The 18,361-nt window shown below is 41.0% G+C and overlaps 1 protein-coding gene across 1 annotated transcript in view; it reads left to right on the top strand.

The window, feature by feature from the left end:
• Deptor (DEP domain containing MTOR interacting protein) overlaps positions 1–18,361 on the top strand; it is a 140,570-nt gene that overhangs the window by 85,295 nt on the left and 36,914 nt on the right. Inside the window, exons 5-8 of the mRNA XM_027949714.2 lie at positions 8,648–8,833; positions 11,182–11,316; positions 15,131–15,201; positions 18,139–18,243. Of these exons, the coding sequence (XP_027805515.1) occupies positions 8,648–8,833; positions 11,182–11,316; positions 15,131–15,201; positions 18,139–18,243 (497 nt within the window). The remainder of the gene's footprint in view (positions 1–8,647; positions 8,834–11,181; positions 11,317–15,130; positions 15,202–18,138; positions 18,244–18,361) is intronic.

The raw sequence follows: 18,361 nt of genomic DNA, 5'->3' as shown, positions 1-18,361 counted from the left end.
AAAAGTGTGTGTGTATTTTTTAGTTTTCGGCGGACACAACATCTTTGTTTGTAGGTGGTGCTGTGGATCGAACCTGGGCCACACGCACGCCAAGCGAGTGCGCTACCACTTGAGCCACATCCCCAGCCCTTTACTTTGAATTTTGAGATAGGGTCTTGCTAAGTTGCTGAGGCTGGCCTCAAACTTGCGGTCCTCCTGCCTTCACTTCCCAAAATGCTGGGATTACAGGTTTGTGCCACTTGTTCTTACCTTTGATTTTTTAATATTTCCACAAGTCAAAACTAGTTGGTTACCATTGTTTAGACTGGGACTGATCTTGTTAGTTCTCATGTTTTTACATAGAAAACATTTATCCAAGATATGATCCAAAATTCAAATAATTCCTTCTCAAATTCTGTTCTTCTTTGTGGGGTCCTTTGAAGTTTTACTGTAAGTGAAACGACATTATCTCTCTCTTTCTCTTTATTTATTTATTTTTTTCCTGGCAGAGCTGGGGACCAAGGAATCTTGTGCATGCTAAACAATGCTGTACCACGGACCTACCTCCCCAGTCCACAGCAATATAGTCATATGTATGCTTGTGTCCCTGTGCACGCGTGCGTTCACACACACATACACACACACACACACACTTTTTTTTTTTTTTCTGGTATTGGAAATGGAAGATCAAGCCCAGAGCACTTTGCTACATTCTTACCCCGTTTTATTTTTTATCTTGAGACAGGGTCTGTCTAAGTTACTCAGGTTGGTCTCAAACTTGCTATCCTCCTGGCTCAACCTCCCAGGGATCACAGGCATATGCCATTGAGTGTCCAGCTCAGGACAGCATTTTCAATGGTGTATCATTGAGACTCTGTCTTCCAGAGAGCTATTAGTCTCCACATGTTTTCTTTCTCCCCTGCCTTCTGATTTAGCATCATGGCATCTTTGAGTGGGAGACAGTCTCGTGGGGCGATGAGGGGATGGGGTTTGAGTCCGTCAGTGTTTCTGGCTTGGCTCATTAGTTAATAACTCTGGGACCCTTTGGCAAGTTTATATTGTCCATTCTCCACTTCTCCCATCTTTAAAATGGGAAAAGTTATAATGACTCTGATAGTGATGCTATGAGAACTAAATGATAGAACCATCCCCTGTGCTTTAGCACATGGCCTGACAGAGTGTTACTAATCATTATTATCATTGTTTTTATTCTCAGCCTTCCTCATCAAATTCCTTGGGGGCAAACTTTAATATAAGTTTGATGACCTCATTCACTTCTGGTCTTAAACAATACCTCTTACACATTGTCTGAATACCTCTTACACTGAGGTGCTTTGAACAGGTGTTTGGATTTATGCCAACAATTTCAAAAGATTTAAAATATATTTGCAGATTTTTTTTTCATTGAGTCATGTATCTGAGATATTCATTTGCTTGACAAAATAGATTTTGTTTTGCTTTTTTTTTTTTAGGATATTTTTACCTTTACTGTATGATATAGTCTCTGAAAAATCTAACCTATGCTCTGCATGTTATCACTCATAAAGAATGTTGTCAATATTTGAAATACACACAGCTACCACTTGCTGATGCGTAGAGAAGAATGAAGCATAGTTTGACCTTCTGTATGTTTAATACCTTTACGTTTCTGCCAGGAAGACACAGAAGTAGCAGAAACCTATATAATCAGAATGTCATGTTTGGTTTCTTCTATTATCTTTGTTAAGGTGACTTTGAATCCTTTTTCCTTTTCTCTTTCCCATCTTCCCTCTTCCCTACAATCAATTAAATAAATTTTAAGTAGGATATAATTTGGTGTATGAAGTATTTCATTTTAATATTAGCTAGGAGAACTTTATGCCCTAAAAACCAATTTCCTGCTTTTACATCCTCTTCTTAATGTTGTCAGTTCTAAGGAAGTAATTATTTTAGCCTCTGACTCACTGCTGCTAATGCCTCTTGAGAAGCTTTATACCCCAAACACCTAACATGGTCCTTGTTGAAGTAGGCACTCAAAAACAATTGCTTTATCTTCTTGAACCAAGAATTTTGCTGCTTCCGGTGACAGGGCTCCTTCAATTACTGCCTCCTCTCAGGATGATATGAGGTGGCTAATTTTGGCCTGTGATTCAGCTCAGATTTTCCTGAAAAAAAAATAGCTTTCTAATTCACTCTTAATTCATGTTTTCTTCCAAACACATGGTTAAAACCACAATATTAATATTTTTTTCAAGTTTGGCAATTTTTGTTTTAAATATATAGTATTAAATTACATCAATTACCTGGGTTCTGTAGGCCTTTGGTCTATTAGGGGAAGGGAGACAAAACACTGCAGATCCAGCCTGGACATGTGAAGCAGCTTAGCGCTTACATCTTGTTGGCAGAGAGGGTATGGGTTTCTTCTATGCAGAATCCATTTGCCTTCTAGAAACACCGAGTATGAAGAAAAGACCTGCTACCTGCTTATCCTTGGAAGTTTGTCTGTACTCTCAGGCAATGTCTGTAGTACTCGGTGGATCTTTTAGAACTCAGTAGAAGCCAGGTGCAGTGTCACACAGCTGCAGTCCTGGGAACCTAAAAGACTGAGGTGGGAGGATTGCTTGGGCCCATGAGTTCGAGACCAACCTGGGCAACATTGCAAGACCCCATCTCAAAAACAAACAAATAAATAATAAAAAACAAAAATCAAGATAAAGAGGTCAACAGGAGATGTAAAAGCAGAAGAAAAAGGAACAAGTGGTTATCACTGACCATACAGAATGATGCTTCACCAACACAACCCCACTACCAGCCTCGTAGTTTTTTTTTTTTTTTAATTTTTATTTATTAAGTTTTTAGTCATACATGACAGTATTTTGATATATAATACATACATGGACTATACATACATCAATCATATTGTCTATTCTATTCTGCTGCCCTTCCTATCCTCCCTACTCCTCCCCTCCTCTCCCATCCTTTCTCTCTATCCAATCTAATGTGACACACTTTTTTTTTCTTTTTCTCATTACAACATCATATATGTCCAGACTCGTAGTTTGTGTGATGGACCGCGGCCACCCTGGCTGTGGTGGAATGTAGGATAATAGTGATGTTGGCAATGGCGGTTCATGAGCTTCTGTCTGTAAGCCTACCTCGATTCCCTTTTTAACTTTGTCACTGGTTTGTAGTCGTAGTCATAGCTCCTTTAGTTCTGTCCTTGTGGTTCTCTCTTATTGCCTTTGCTGTTGAGGCCCCCTCTTTTACTCCACTAAGTTGCCTAACTTAGTGATCCCAAATCCAAGATCGTCTTTTATGGCTTTTTGATGCTGAGGTTGCAGCTGAGGTCTGCACTCGCTGTGTGGTTGTGAGACTGCTGGGCTAGTTCACTGATTTCATCAAGCCTGTTGGGTTAGGTGGCTTTCCAGTAAGCATTTCAGGAAGGGTAAAAGTATATGACCTTCCTCCTTTCAACAAGATAAGTAGCCTAAAATGTCTTTTATACTCAGCTGAACTTGTAGAGCTCAAGGTGAGTTTTTATCTTTGTCCTTAGACTACATGTGAATGGAATGGAAGCTGATTTCCCCCTTCTTACATCCTCAGCTTTTTAAAATTTCTTTGTCTGCTAGGATCACCCTGATTGATAGCTTATCATACATGAGAAAAGAAAACATCTGTACTGTATCATCATTATTTTGGTAGACCAAATGACATCTCCCTCATGCTTTTTGTAAGTCAAGACATCCAGTCAGCAGGGATCTGTTTCTCTTTAAACAAACCTGAGCTCAGTGCTTCCAGAGCCCCACACATCCTAAGCAGTAAAATTCTCTGTGTTTACAGTGGCCCCGGCTTTCTGGCTATGTCTGCTTTCCTATTTCATATCCCAAGCCAAACCCCTAGAGAATTCCACCAAAGCAAAGGATGTCCCAGAAATTATAAATCAAGTAACAAAATTAGTTTTTTTTCCTTTTTTTTAAAAAAAGTTGTTGATGGACCTTTATTTTATTCACTTATTTATACGTGGTGCTGAGAATTGAACCCAGTGCCTCACACACGCTAGGCAAGTGCTGTACAACTGAGCCACAAGCTCAGCCCCATACAAAATTTGTTTTTAATTACAGCCGTGAGGGGCTGGGATTGTGGCTCAGCGGTGGACGCTTGCCTAGCACAGGCGGGGCCCAGGTTCGATCCTCAGCACCACATAAAAATAAAGGCATTGTGTTGTGTCCATCTACACCTAAAAAATAAATATTTTTTAAAAAATTACAGCTGTTGATAGGATCACAACTGGACATTGAATGTGGGCTTCGAACATGTGTTTCTTCTCATTGTCTCCTGTTTATAGATGAATAGTGCTAAGAAGCAAAGAATAAAACTTATCAAACTGTATATGTTGCAACATATACTATAATATTAAGATCTTCCATAACACTGGAATCTGAGAAATGGTCACCTGGAGCACCTACAAGTTTTAGGGTCACTTGTGAACTGTTCTGCTTGATTTGTTTTTTCCTTCTCTCTTTTTGTCTAGATCATGCATTATTTTTTCTTTATTTAAAAAGGTTAAATAGCTTGTATAGCAAATAATTTTTGTATTTAACATGAAGAATATCACATTAAAATGTAGACAGAATTAACTTTCTCTATTTGGAATATAAATGATTACAATTTACCCATTGTTATTTCTTGGATCTCTGCTTATGTAAATTATAATTATAAAAGAAGTGTTTGTCTTTCTTAATATTGTTAAGAAGCTTACTAAGCTTACTGTGTCTTAACATACTCCTTTATTTCTTGATTTCTTTTGCCTTCAGAACTTTAAATATCTTCAGTGGGATTCTTGCTAAACTTGATCTGGATGTCCGGTTAAGAGATCATATTTTTCATGCATCATAGGTGACAGAATTGCCCATGAGAGAAGGGCAAAATGTTCTCTGAAAGAAGGGCAAAGAAGACAGGAAATGGGTTCTGTACAGGAACATAAATGATCCAAGGCTGGAAGTCTTTAAGACAAAGAATATGTGAAAACCTGTATGTTGGGCTGGGAATGGAACTCAGTGGCAGAGCACTTCCCCAGCATGCACAAGGGCCTGGGTGTGATGCTCAGCACCGTCAAAAGAAAACAAGAAAAGAAAGAGAAGGAAAACACCATATAGAGAAAGAAAATACCATATATTAGTTGCCATGCCAGATCTCTTGCATGAGTTACCCCATTTCTTCTTTATATAGAAACTGTGCAGAAAACAATTGAGATTTGAAATGTTTAATAAGTTGCCCAAATCACTCATTCAGCTACTCAGCAGAACTGGGATTGAAACCAAGACTGTCTGACTATAAAACCTGAGTTCTTCATGGAGAGGTATTATTTTGTAAGACTTTATTTAGCATAAGGGAGTTTTCAATAAAGGCCTGATTTAATTGTTTTGTTTTGATATGAAATAGTGTCTCTTTCGGCAGACTTTGGTGTTAATGAGCTTTCCAGTGGCAGATCACTCTTGATCACAGTGCTGAGATAGACAGCTGGGACCATGTGTGACTCTAGCAGCACTTAGCACTGGTTTGTGGAGTCAGTGAATTGGTGTGATTTATTGAGGCTGTGATACAGCTGACAACCTGCACTCCTTCAACTTTTGAAGCTACAATCACATGTTCCATCTTCCAGTTACTCACACAAAGCAAGTGCATGAAACTCAATACTTGCGACGTTAAACTTTTAATGAGAGAGAAAGGATAAAGAATACCTTTAAGGCAAAATTAAGTATTGACAACAATGCAGGCGATTTGTGCACCTGTCCCTCCTCTCTACTGAGAGGAGAACTTGACTCATGTGCCAAGGCGCACAGCTGGGTGGATGAACACACGGTGACCTTCGTTTCACAGAGGGACAGTGGCTGCTCCTGAGGCATTAAAACTCAAGTCAGTCTTTGGAAACTGATGTGGGGCATTCAGTGTAATGGCTTCTAAAATTGAATTTTCATAAGCCAAATGGCAGTGTATCGTCAGCAAATGATAACAGTAAAAACAACAACAGTGGTTGTAAAATAATTAAAGTGCAATTTGTTGGGTTCTTACAATCTGTTTGGCAATATGTGATGATTAAAGATTATTTAAATTTAACCCTGTCTCTTTATCTTAGACAGTATGTTTTCTATTTGGCTGCAGATGGTGTAGAGCTGAGGAGGTGGAGGATGGAGACTGGGAATTAAACACTAGATTGGTAATTAAAGCTAGAGGAGACACATGATTAGATTAGCAGGCGAATTTCCACTGCAGTTAAAAAATACTTTTAATGTACTTTCATCTGTTATGGAATTTGTTTGTATTCAGACTATTTTTTAGGATTTATTTATACCAGAGCCAACACTTTTATGTAATACACTGTGCCAAGAGAAAACAGTAGGTATTAATAAGTATATATATAGATCTGTGTATTTGCAGGTCATAATTTAAGATGTCATTGCTAAAGTCAGCTTGAGGGTTTTTTAAATCAATAAATTCAGAAAATATGGCCCAAAATAAATAACTTATCTCTAAATTTTTATTATAGTATTACTCAGTGTTGTGATGGAAATTTATGTTAAAATCTGTGAACAAGGGAAGCAGTAATTGTAGAGATCACATCAAAATATAATTGGTTTATTTCTTGGTCCAGATAGCATTAGGAGAGCATCTTGTGACTCTAACAACAGATTATTTACTGAGAACATGTAGAATTATCACTGAATTAAGTGTATCTTTCTTTAAGGCCAATATTATTCATTTGACCAAAGTGAATAGTTTATCATCATTTAAAGACTGTGAATCACCCATATGAATCATTAGGTTAAATGTTGGCTGGAATATTCTCATTACAGGGATCTCAAATTCTGAGACTCTGATCGAGTGCCTTGTAAACCCAAGGCATTTTACGAACTGGCATCGGCTTTAAAGGTGCTAATAAATTATTCTTCCGTTTCAATTTCCATTCCATCATTCACATTTAATCTCCAAGATTAATGTTTAACCAGCATAAATATACATTAACAAATGTGGGTAACAATTAGAGTTACCACCCTAGATTGCACTTTTGGTGTTGACCTAGAGAGGATGTAATAATGTTCATGAAACACCAAAGGAGGGCGTGAAGAAGTTAGCATTATTGATCAAGTGGCTAATGTGAATTGTACTAGGTTACATTTGATTATTTTCCTAGTGGTTTATGGAATTTTGAATCTCACAATTAAAAAAAAAGTTGCCATTAATGAGTATTTTTTAAAAATTTTATCTTTTCTCCCTCATTTTGTAAAACACTAGGTGTGAAAAGTACCTGACATTTAGTCTGCCTAATTCCATACCTGTTAGCTAAGTAGATGGATAGATGCTGGACAATAAAAATGTAATCCTGGTATAATTTTGGAGCAAAGGAAAAGCCTTCAAACTAGGAAAAACCAAATGTTTTGTCCTTCCTGTCCTTTCTTCCCAGGGCCCAGCAAGCCCTTCAGGAACTACAGGAGCACACAGATTGGTTTGGGTGGAACTTCTGCACAGACGGCTGCAAAAGGGTTCAGAGTCAGCTCTATTATGTGCCCGGTGCTCATCCTTCTTACCTATCATGCTCGAATCTCTTTCAGCCATTTATCCAGTACCTTCCCTGAGTTAAGCATATATGATAGACTAAGATTTGAGGATGACAAAGTGGCTAAGCCAGTCTGGGCTCTCAGGCAGAGTGACTTAGTTGGGGAAAGAGATGTGCTCTCCCTCTGCCCATCTCCAGAAAACCCTTGTAACACGACAGTATGGTGAGTGTCACAGTCACAGAGAGATGTCCACTCACTAGGTGTGTATGTGACAACACACTCCATGATGAACCTGAAGAGTGAATGTTGGAGAAGGTGGCATTTTACCATAACTTTAGTCTTTTCTAACTGTCTGTGGCCTGTGACTTGTACAACTCTGTCAACGTGTGGCCCATGTTGATTTGGGCTCAGAAGTTGTAGCAGTGTGGCCTTGGGCAAATTACTAAACCAATTTAAGTCTCACTTTTTCCACAGTGAAATTAAGGGAAGGAAGATTAAAAAAAAAAGAAGAAGAAGAAGGGAACAGCCACATTTACCTTGCAAAGTGATCATGAGGCTGGGGTCTGGGTCAGTGGTAGAGCACTTGCCTAGCATGCACCAGGCCCTGGGTTCAACTCCCAGCATTGCAAATGAAACAAAAGAGAATGAAATTGTCTCATAAAGTGCTTAGTAAAATGGCCTGTAGTAAGTGAACGACTGTTGTCACTGTCATGACTAAACTTCAGCGAGGTGCTGGGAATACATTAGCAAATGAAGCTACGATCACTGCCCCAAATAACCTAGTGTTTAGGGGGAGAAACGGGGAGAAACTGGACAGTGACAGTGTAGGGCAGTAAGTGTGGTGATGAAGGGGACACAGGGGCCAGCAGACCACTCTGAAGAGAATAGCTCAGGTTGGGGGTGAGGTCTGGGAAGGTTTCCCTGAGGAACTGCTTAGCAAATTTTTAAAGTGCATGACACATGGAAGCAATTGGGACTGCAAATTGTGGAGAGACCACAAGCCCATGTGGTAGCTATAGAACTAACCTCTTTCTAGAGGCTTCTGCCTCTGTTGTCGGCATCTTCTGGCTTCTGGCTGCAGTGCTGGGCGGCCAGGATGCCAGGCATCCTCACCGACTCTTTCTTCTCCCCAGTGTCCAACAAGCACCCGTTTGTGGACAGCAATCTTCTCTACCAGTTCAGAATGAACTTCCGTCGGAGGAGAAGACTGATGGAGCTTCTCAATGAAAAGTCCCCCTCCTCCCAGGAGGCTCATGACAGCCCCTTCTGCCTGAGGAAGCAGAGCCATGACAATCGGAAATCTACCAGCTTCATGTCAGGTACACCGGTCCCATGATGTATGTGAACCTATATTTGCCTTATGAGAAATGGTAGAATAATAATTCTTCTTTGTGAAACTGTTTCTCCAGCAGATTATTATTTAAGAATAACCAAGAAGTATGCAAATAAACAAAACAAAAAGCAAAAAACAAGTTGTTCTCAGGCTTAAATACCATGAAGTCTGTCTTATGAAATTATGTACTTGAATTAGAGAAGATCACTCAAGCTCATTCATGCCTTATTTACTTTTCATTTACAAACAACTCTCTTCTTCCTCCTTTTTAATCTTTTTATTTTTTTTTATACTAGGAATTGAACTCAGGGCACTTTGCCACTGAGCCACATCCCTAGCCCTTTGTGTTTTTAATTTTGAGACAGGGTCTCCCTAAGTTGCTTAGAGCCTCTCTAAGTTGCCAAGGCTGACCTCAAACTTGTAATCCTCCTGCCTCAACTTTCCAAGTCACTGGGATTATAGGTGTGTGCCACCACACCTGGCTCACAATTATATGTCATCAATGATCCTCCTTCCTTCCTTTCTTTTAGTACTTGGGTTTGCCAGGCACTTGACCACAGAGCCACATCCCTAGCCTCTTTTATTTTTTAATATTAAGACATGGTCTTGCTAAGTTGCTCAGGGCCTCACTAAGTTGCTGAGACTGGCTTTGAATTTGCAATCTTCTTGCCTCAGCTTTCTGAGCTGCTGGGATTTCAGGTGTGTACCACCATACCCAGGAATGACTAGGTTTTCTAAATCTTGACTTTAAAAGGCTATTTTAAGGACAAATAAAGGACTTATATATGTGTGTATACAAAAAAACAATTAAAAGGCAACTGATTGTCAACCCATCATCAAGAGGCAACACAAAGAAAACTAGGAAAAGCAGCAGCAGGAGCTCATAAAGCACACAACCTGTGGTAATGTGTAAAACAAGCCGTCTCGGGTTTTCAGTTACTAATTGTATGTCACCAGTGGTGGTGATTGGTATCCACAAAGATAACTTAGAAAAGGTGAACTTGAAGAAAGTGTCATTTTGTTTAAGAGGGTGAGATGCTTAAAGGGGTGTTTTCAACTTCTCGGAAAACTTGGCTTTCACGCAAGGGACTTGTTGGCTGAAGGTCTGGAAGTACTGGGCTTCCCCTAGCACCAGTGGAAGTGTCCTGTCTTGGTTCTGGGTAGGATTTGACTGAGAACACTTACAAGTGTATGCATAGATGTTTCTAAGTCCCAGGTACTAAAACAAGATAGGTCGGGTGAATTTTCTCATTTAATTATTACCACAAACCTACGAGGATTTTTCATATCTTCGTTATACAGGCAGAGAGGAATTGAGTGGCTTACCCAGGGTTTGAAGTGGCGGATGGAGTTCTCTTGGCTCCGATGTTTACTTTCTCCTGGCCCTGACCTAAGCCCCAGGCATACCTGGTTCCTCAGACATTGCTGGGCTGGAGAAGAGAATGAAGCAAGAGCTGTGAAGGGAAAATAAAAGCTAGCCAAAGATCAGCAGCCTAAGCCTGTGCTCCAAGGTCAGCCTGGCCAGACTCAAAGGACACCTAAAGTTGTGTGTCTTCTGAAGGTTGTAGCCTAATGCAAATGCAGAGTTAAGAGTTCACTTTTGCACTGGTACAAAGGTTTACCTGTTCCTCAAGAGGCCCCAGCAGACTCGAACACATGATGCTGTTGAGAAGGAGGCTGTAGTCATCATAGAACCCCAGAAAGCTAGATTTATCTTTTGCTTCCTTGTGCCAGGCAGTGGGCAGAGTGTTCTCCATAGCCTCTTTCTTTCACTTGTGGCCCTTCCCCTGCTTGAGAGCCAGCCTGTTCCACGGCAGGAAGAACCAAATCAGAAAATTGAAGACACTGCCTCAAGTAACACTTTGAAAGTATGAATATGTGCTCTATATTTTAAGCCCCTTCTTTCATGATTCTGAATGATTAATGGTTTGATATGAAACCAGGAGGCATTTACTATCACTGTTTATTTACCACACGTGTAGCCAGCACTGAACTTACACCCTGGCCAGGAACGCTTGGGTTTGGTCATTCCTGAAATAATATCATACTTTCATGGACATTATATAATCTTTCTGCTTGCACTAACCCTGTGAGCTCACATGGTTACTTTACATCAGGGAAATCGAGGCTCAGAGAACTGAAGACAGTGGCCAAATTGTGCTGTAAGTGGCAGAGCTGCCCCTCAAGTTCCTGCTTTTCTGACTCCAAGGCCAGGGTGTGTTTTCCTGGCCAAAGTGCCTTGCTTTGCTGTACCTTGCCTCTGGAAGAAGCGTGGGTGCTCCAGGGAACCGAGATGGCCCCCCGCAGTGACTGTGTGTGTCTTCCCTTCTGCAGTCAGCCCCAGCAAGGAGATCAAGATCGTGTCTGCAGTGCGGAGGAGCAGCATGAGCAGCTGTGGCAGCAGCGGCTACTTTAGTAGCAGCCCCACCCTCAGCAGCAGCCCCCCTGTGCTCTGCAACCCCAAGTCCGGTGAGTTCACAAAAGACGGTCTTGCTCCTGGCTATGGGTTCTGGGATAGATGTGCAGGCTGGGTTCCCTGGTAAACAAATCTCCCTGAAATGGAGGGAGAGTGCAGGAATCTTGTGAGAGCTGGCTCTTAGGGGAGAGAGTAGAATGGGCAGAGGAGAAATTAGATGGCGAGTCAGTCTCAGTGAAGGCTGCATTGGACCTCAGTGGAAGATCTGCACTGGGTGGCCCCATAGAGTCACATGGAGTTGTGTTGAGAGGGCTGGGCTTTTTACCTACCCACAAGTTAACCAGATTTTAAATGTTGCTATCCCAGAGAGGAAGGCATGACTGGCCAGTGTCGCTCTCTTCAGAGAAGTGGTTCCCAAAGACAGCTGAGGGCCATCTGCTGTGAGCTCTCCCAGCAGCTGGGAGGAGCCCTCAGTCCTCGAGGGGCAGCTGCTCACTATAATAGGAGAAACAGCGCTTCCCCAGGCTGGAGGGTACAGAGACACATCAGAGGCTCGTGCTCTTAAGGAAGAATGGATCTATGCAAATCCACCTGTCTCTGGAATTCCTGGGTACCTTACACTTTTAAAATCTACTCATCAACCTCTATGGTCTCTGTATGCCTGGGGAAAAAATGTAGGTTCAAAGCATGTTGAACTTGTACTATGAAACAATCCTCCCTTGACCTCATCACCCAGGAACCTGCAATCCATCCACATTACCCCTTTCTCACTCCCCCTACCTGCCCGGTCCTCCCTGTTCTTCCCAGGATGAGATGGTGTGTGACATCATTATAGTCATCACTTGAGAACATCCTCACCTCCAGTTGTTCATTGCACTTTTCCACCTTCCCTTCAGTGTGTCCTTTCAGGGGACTTTGTTCTTTCTGTTCATGTTTCCCCAGCATCAGATGTTGGGGATACAGAGACGAGAGGCCATGACCCCTTAGCTCAATGAGCACCTCATCCTCATGGAGGAAAAATCAAAACATAGTAAGATGAAGAGCTAAAAGATGTTCTTCAAAAGGTTTAGAGAGAAACTTGTCATCCAATGCTACTGTCTGGGAAGGTGGCTGCTTTTCCTGATCTAACTTTTGTTTCCCTGCCTTCTGAGAACTGGTGGCAAGAATAAACTTGCAAGCAAATGAAGAAACTTGCTTCCATCCTGGTCCTGGCTGCAAAATTATCGAATACCCATGTTCTACTGGGTTTTGCTGTTACTGGAATGTGCTTGTAAGGGAGAATGAGAAAGGAGAAGGACTTCCTAGAAAAAGGATATTGAGGGCTTGTCTTGTGTGTGCTAGGCCCTGAGTTCCATCCCCAGCACAATAATAAAAGAAGAAGAAGGATATATGAAAGCTGGATAGAAATCTGCAAGGCCTCCCCAAAGTTAAAAGCAAAAGATCTCAGTTTCAAAAAAAGGACAGTCATGCTATCTCCATTTTTCCAAATATATTTGTGTGTGTGTATGTGTGTGTGTGTGTGTGTGTGTGTGTATACATATATTTATATTTGTGTATATACATATGTATATATTTGCACATGCTAAACAAGTGCTCTACCACTGAATTACACCCGCAGCCCCCACCCACAGATGGATAGGTAGATTAAAAACCTTTTTTTTTATATCAGATATTGGACCTAGGGGTGCTTACCCACTGAGGCACATTCGCAGCCTATTTTACTTTTTACTTAAGACAGGGTCTCACTAAGTTGCTGAGGCTGGCCTCGAACTTACAATCCTCCTGCCTCAGCTGATATTGCAGGGGTGTGCCACCAAGGCTGGATATTTATTTTTTTGATTGCATATGATAAAATATGAACAAAGGGTTAGTTATTTAAATTAGCAACACATCTATGTGCTCCGAGGTGGGTTATACTGTTTCCTGTTTTCCCCTTTCACCCAGATCAGAGGGAAGAATTCACTGATAAGTGGGCAGAAAAGGAAGCTGCCTTCTTGAGTCTCTGAGGTGAAGTCCCTTGTGAAGGTGGCCAGTACTTTGTGAGCTCATCTATGATCTTTTTTTTTTTTTCTCAAGCAGATAAACAGGCCTTCAAAGTAAAGAATTTAAAATTAACCACCCAGAAACATCAATATGTATTTTTGGTAGTTTATTTAAAAAATGCCTTAAGCCAGACATTCTGCCCAAAAAACTATAGATATTATGACCATAATCAGTATCCTGCTAAAGTGTTATCTTCCAAGGATATGAAAAAAGAACTCTAAGGATATTTTTTCAAGCCTCAAAAGTTTCCAGTTTTTCAAAGTAATAAAGAAATAAAGTACATTAAAATAAATGGTCAGTGTGATGGTGTCCTGTATTCAGATTCATAAACTCCATGAGGATTTATGGGGCATGGAGAGGAATTGTCTGCCAGGATTAAAAAATATCTCATCCCTCCAACATGGACCACTTTTCTTATCTCCTTTCCATCTACTGAGAGATTCTGTTCCCAGCTGGATATTTAACCTACTCCCTTTTGTTTAGTGAACATAAAATCATTTGCTGTTTTATAAGCTTCTGAGAGTAAAAGTAGTAATCTCAGCCATCTGTCATCTCCACAGAAGCATTTCACTGCCTTTAACTGAGAGATCTTGTTAGGCCTGGGCTGCACCCAACAGATAAGACCCAGCTGCTTGGAAATCACATATGCCTTGCCCCACACTCCTGCCCATTTGTGAAGGGCTGGTGTCTGACCTCTGGTTGCCACTTGCAAAGGGAATTAGAGCTGGCACTTGTCCAGGATGGCTTGGCTCTGGCACTTTCCATTTCTTTGTGGCACTTAAGTCCCTGATTTTCATATAAACTAGAATGCTCTCTGTCCCTGATCAACTATTCTAGAAGGAAGGGGAAATCCTTTCTCCAGTTCTTAATAGGCATACAACAGATGATAAAGTTATTTGTGGGTGTTTTTTATAGCTGGCGGGTCAGGAATTGGCTGCTGGCTTTTCCATCTTGGTAGGCAACAGCAACAGGTGAGCCGCTGAAAACAGACATCTTAGGATGAACAGACACCACACCACACCCCTGTCTTCCAGAGCTTCTGAGCCCTTCTGTCTACTTACAAGACAGCATAGTGCAAGGGGTCAGTGTAACACAGTGGCTGAGAATGTGGACATGGATATTCAACATCTGACTTTGGTCCTAATTCTCGAAGCTGCTAATTAGCTTTAGGTCCTTGGCCATAAATACTTTAACTATTTTAGGTTTGTTTTCTCACATATAAAATGAGGATACTGATGAACCTAACTCATTAGTTCTTGTGATAATTAACTGAATAATGGGTTACCTAGCATGATACTCAGGACATGCTGAATTCTCAGAAAAATTCACCAGTATTATTACTATGGGCACAAGGCAGTATTATATGTAGCCCTGTGTTCCTATGTTATTTAGGAAATGAGTAGAACTTTAATGCATGGGACAAGGGCAGTGTGGGAATGGGGCTGGATCGGGTTAGTGCTTAAAGCTTGACTATCAGACTGCTGGAGCTATTTTTTTCCTACCTCTGAAACATATAAATGCATAATGGATTTATGAGAGAGAAATGGGAAAAATAGAAAACATGACATTTTCCTTTATAGGAAAACTTCGACCCTGTCCTTTGTCCCTTCTGCTTCTATTCCTTTTGCTACCCACCAACTCCTTAGCTCTGTGGGTGGGTTTAGGGTTACTTGTTTGCTGATATTTTAGTACTAACAGTGGGGCAAGGGCCTGGCCACTGTAGTTCACTGATGGTCACGTAACAGGTGTTCACTAAGTATCTGCTGAATGAATGAAGGAAGGTCTTTCAGGTACTCATTCCCTGACCCTGTGTCTGCTTCTCAGTGCTCAAGAGGCCAGTCACTTCTGAGGAGCTCCTGACTCCTGGAGCACCGTACGCGAGGAAGACGTTCACGGTATGCTTATGCCTTGTTTTTTCTCCTGTGATACTCATTTTTCTGTCATGTCAACATGTTGATGTGTAGCTCATGGACTGAACTGAAAACTTGTCCTAAATTTCCTTTGTTTTTCACATGTGTTGTGAGCAAACTATGTTAACATAAACAAAACACATTTGTGTCTTTCCAGAATACCACAATTTATTGAATAACAGTAAATTCACAGGCTATACCATGCTGATCAGTGGCAGTTCACTGAATATTTGTGGGTCACCTGGTAGTCATAAGCCAGGAGATCACAGGTTCTTTTACTCTAATCTTAGTTTCTAGTATCTGTAACACTCAAGTTATACTTTATACAACTATATACACAGTTTACAGAAAGGTCAAGAAGAAGTTAAGGCAGCCATTGGGGTTCAGGAGGCTGCATTGAGAGCAAAGGCAGAGAGAGACATGAATGCAAAGTCAAAGAGTCAGTGGAGGTGGTCGGGATGCAGAACTGTCAAAGCACAGGAACTTATGCTAGGCCAAGGTCTGCCTGGACAGCAGGTTCACAGTGTCAGCTTGAGATGTTAGCTTGGAGTGGGTGTACATGGTGATCACTGGCAGGAGAAACTGCTCTGCTAAAGTCCAAGGACAGAGATTCAGAGGTTCATCACTGTGGGTTTTCCTGGGCAAGCTTGGACGAGTGACAGGTGACAGGAAAAGGGTGCTGTCGTGACTAGACTCAGGGTGCTTCTCCTTTTTGGGCCTCAAGTAGAGGGTTGTTTCATTCAGTGGTCTGGGGTGTTTGATAAGCTCATGAGCCTATTTTATTTTTCCCCCATATGAGTTTGATACACCTGTCCATGTGCTTCTGATTAATTTGATGAGTCCACAGGTGGCCATTTTTATTAGTGTGATTAATTTATCAGTTTTTGGCTTATGGTTGTTTTATGTTTGCCTGTTTGTACAAACAAGGTATAGAGTCATTCTACCTGAGCACTTAAACTCAACATTGTGTAGCTTATGGCAGACTACAAAATGGAGCAGCTCAGGTTTAGGCCCAGCCTGAACACTGCTGTTTTATATATCATGAAATAACTCAGAGAGGGCACAGCCTGCTCTCCATATTATGAAAGTAGGCTTTTTTTTTTTGACACTAAGACACTAAAACATAAAGCACATTAGGTCTTTACATGATTCACTTTTTATTCACATAGTATTTTGGTATCTTAAATTATTTTTGATATGTCTTTTAAAAAGAGATTTCCATTATGCACTTATGCTAATGTAATTATGGAATTCTAAGGCAAATGGTAGTGCAAATAATGCCAACAATTTCTTCTGCATTACACTTAATTTTAAAAATCACTTAAGACAGTAAGGGAATCTTAAGGTAGAAAAAGGGAACAATCGAATAAATTGTTCCACTGTAAATAGTGGTGCCTTTTACAATATCAGCAAACCCTGAGTTGTGAAGGCATCTAATTTGGGGCCCTGTGTGGCTGTGAGGGGTTCCTGAAGACCTACTGGGGAAAGGCCCTGCAGCCTTAACTCTGCCTCCCTCTAGCCCCAGAGGTTTTCTTCAGAATGTGGAAGTCTTCTGATTGACAGCACCTCCCCCATCCCCTTCCTTTCAGATTCCTCACATCTACATCAACTTCCTCTTTTATACACTTCTCTTTCCTCTTGTTTTCCATTACCTCAGGTAGAGAAACACACACACACACACACACACACACACACAAGCTTTCCACAATCATACATAATGCAAACATTTTTTTGATGGCTACTTCTGTTGCTGAGCTGGAGGACTTAACATGAGAAGGCACTCATACATATTTGTATCCAGGGAAAAGGCAAAGCGTGCATTTGGGAGTGAAATTTTGTATAATAAACGAAATAATAGCAAACCCTAAAATCGCTAAAGTGATTAAGAATCTTGAGAATTTCCACCAAATTCCTGCTTTCCCCAGTCTCCAGCTTTGAAGAGATGGTGGATTGTATTTATTTTAGGCTTTTAGTTTTATGCCAGCATTGCTAGTAATTGATTGCGAACGCGTTTCATCTGTATTTCAACTAACATATGTGTTAAGGATGAGTCTGAGAGCGCCCAGGGAATGTAACTGCCGATTATATTAGTGATTCTATAGGAAAAGTTTATGTACTATTTCTAAAATAACTTTTGGATTGGAGTCTACTTAAAAATGAAGAACTTTTTGTACCTTTTCACTTCGTTTTTCTCTTCCCTTATTTCTTTGTTTCTGTTGTTGGTACTGGGAATTGAACACAAAGGTGCTCTACCACTGAGCTATATTCCCAGCCCTTTTTATTTTTCTCTTTTGAGACAGTCTCTCTGAGTTGCCCAGGGTGACCTCAAATTTGCAATACTCCTGTGGAAGTCTTCAGAATCACTGGAATTACAAGTGCATGCCACTGTGCCTGGATCACTTTATTTTCTTGGTATAGAAAATTGTTTCAAGAAATACTAGGCTCTTCATATTTCTCATTATTAGTAATTTAAATTGTTCTTCCAGACATGAGTGACATAGCTAGATAATAGTGTATCGTTTGGATCCAGATGGAAAAGACAAACTTGGGGTAGAGATTGGATTTGGAGAGAAATTTCAACCATGTTTTTAAGATCTTCTAAACCGTCTACTAGATTTTGATATTGAATTGTCGAGCAGCCTAAGAAAGAGGCAGTCTGCCAATTATTTATTGAGTAGTGCCCTCCCAAAGGCAACTTCCTTCTGCCAAACAGGTTCTGTTTCTCAACCACATTTTCCACAGAGCTATGCCTGCTTTCGTGATAGAAGCAAAGTATTCCATCCCCTTAATAAGGTGGCGAGGAAGTGGAGAAAGATGTGTCATGGCACATGCTTAATCCTGTGCTGGTTTTCTGTCTCTTGGCAGGACAGGCAAATTGCCAGGGACTGCCTGCCGATTGTTAATTGTGGTTTTCTTCTCTAGATTGTTGGCGATGCGGTTGGCTGGGGCTTTGTGGTACGAGGAAGTAAGCCATGCCACATCCAGGCTGTGGACCCCAGTGGCCCTGCAGCGGCAGCAGGAATGAAGGTACTCCCAGACCTTTCTGATTTGGTTTGTATCTGTCCTGGGTTCGGGCTGCAATTCTGTCATGGGATCCAAAGCCCTCTCAGGTTGTGCCCTTTCTATTTCTTAATCTCCACACCCT

Source organism: Marmota flaviventris, chromosome 15, assembly GCF_047511675.1.
Source record: "Marmota flaviventris isolate mMarFla1 chromosome 15, mMarFla1.hap1, whole genome shotgun sequence".
Lineage (NCBI taxonomy): Eukaryota > Metazoa > Chordata > Mammalia > Rodentia > Sciuridae > Marmota > Marmota flaviventris.
This window is presented reverse-complemented; position numbering and strand designations above follow the sequence as displayed.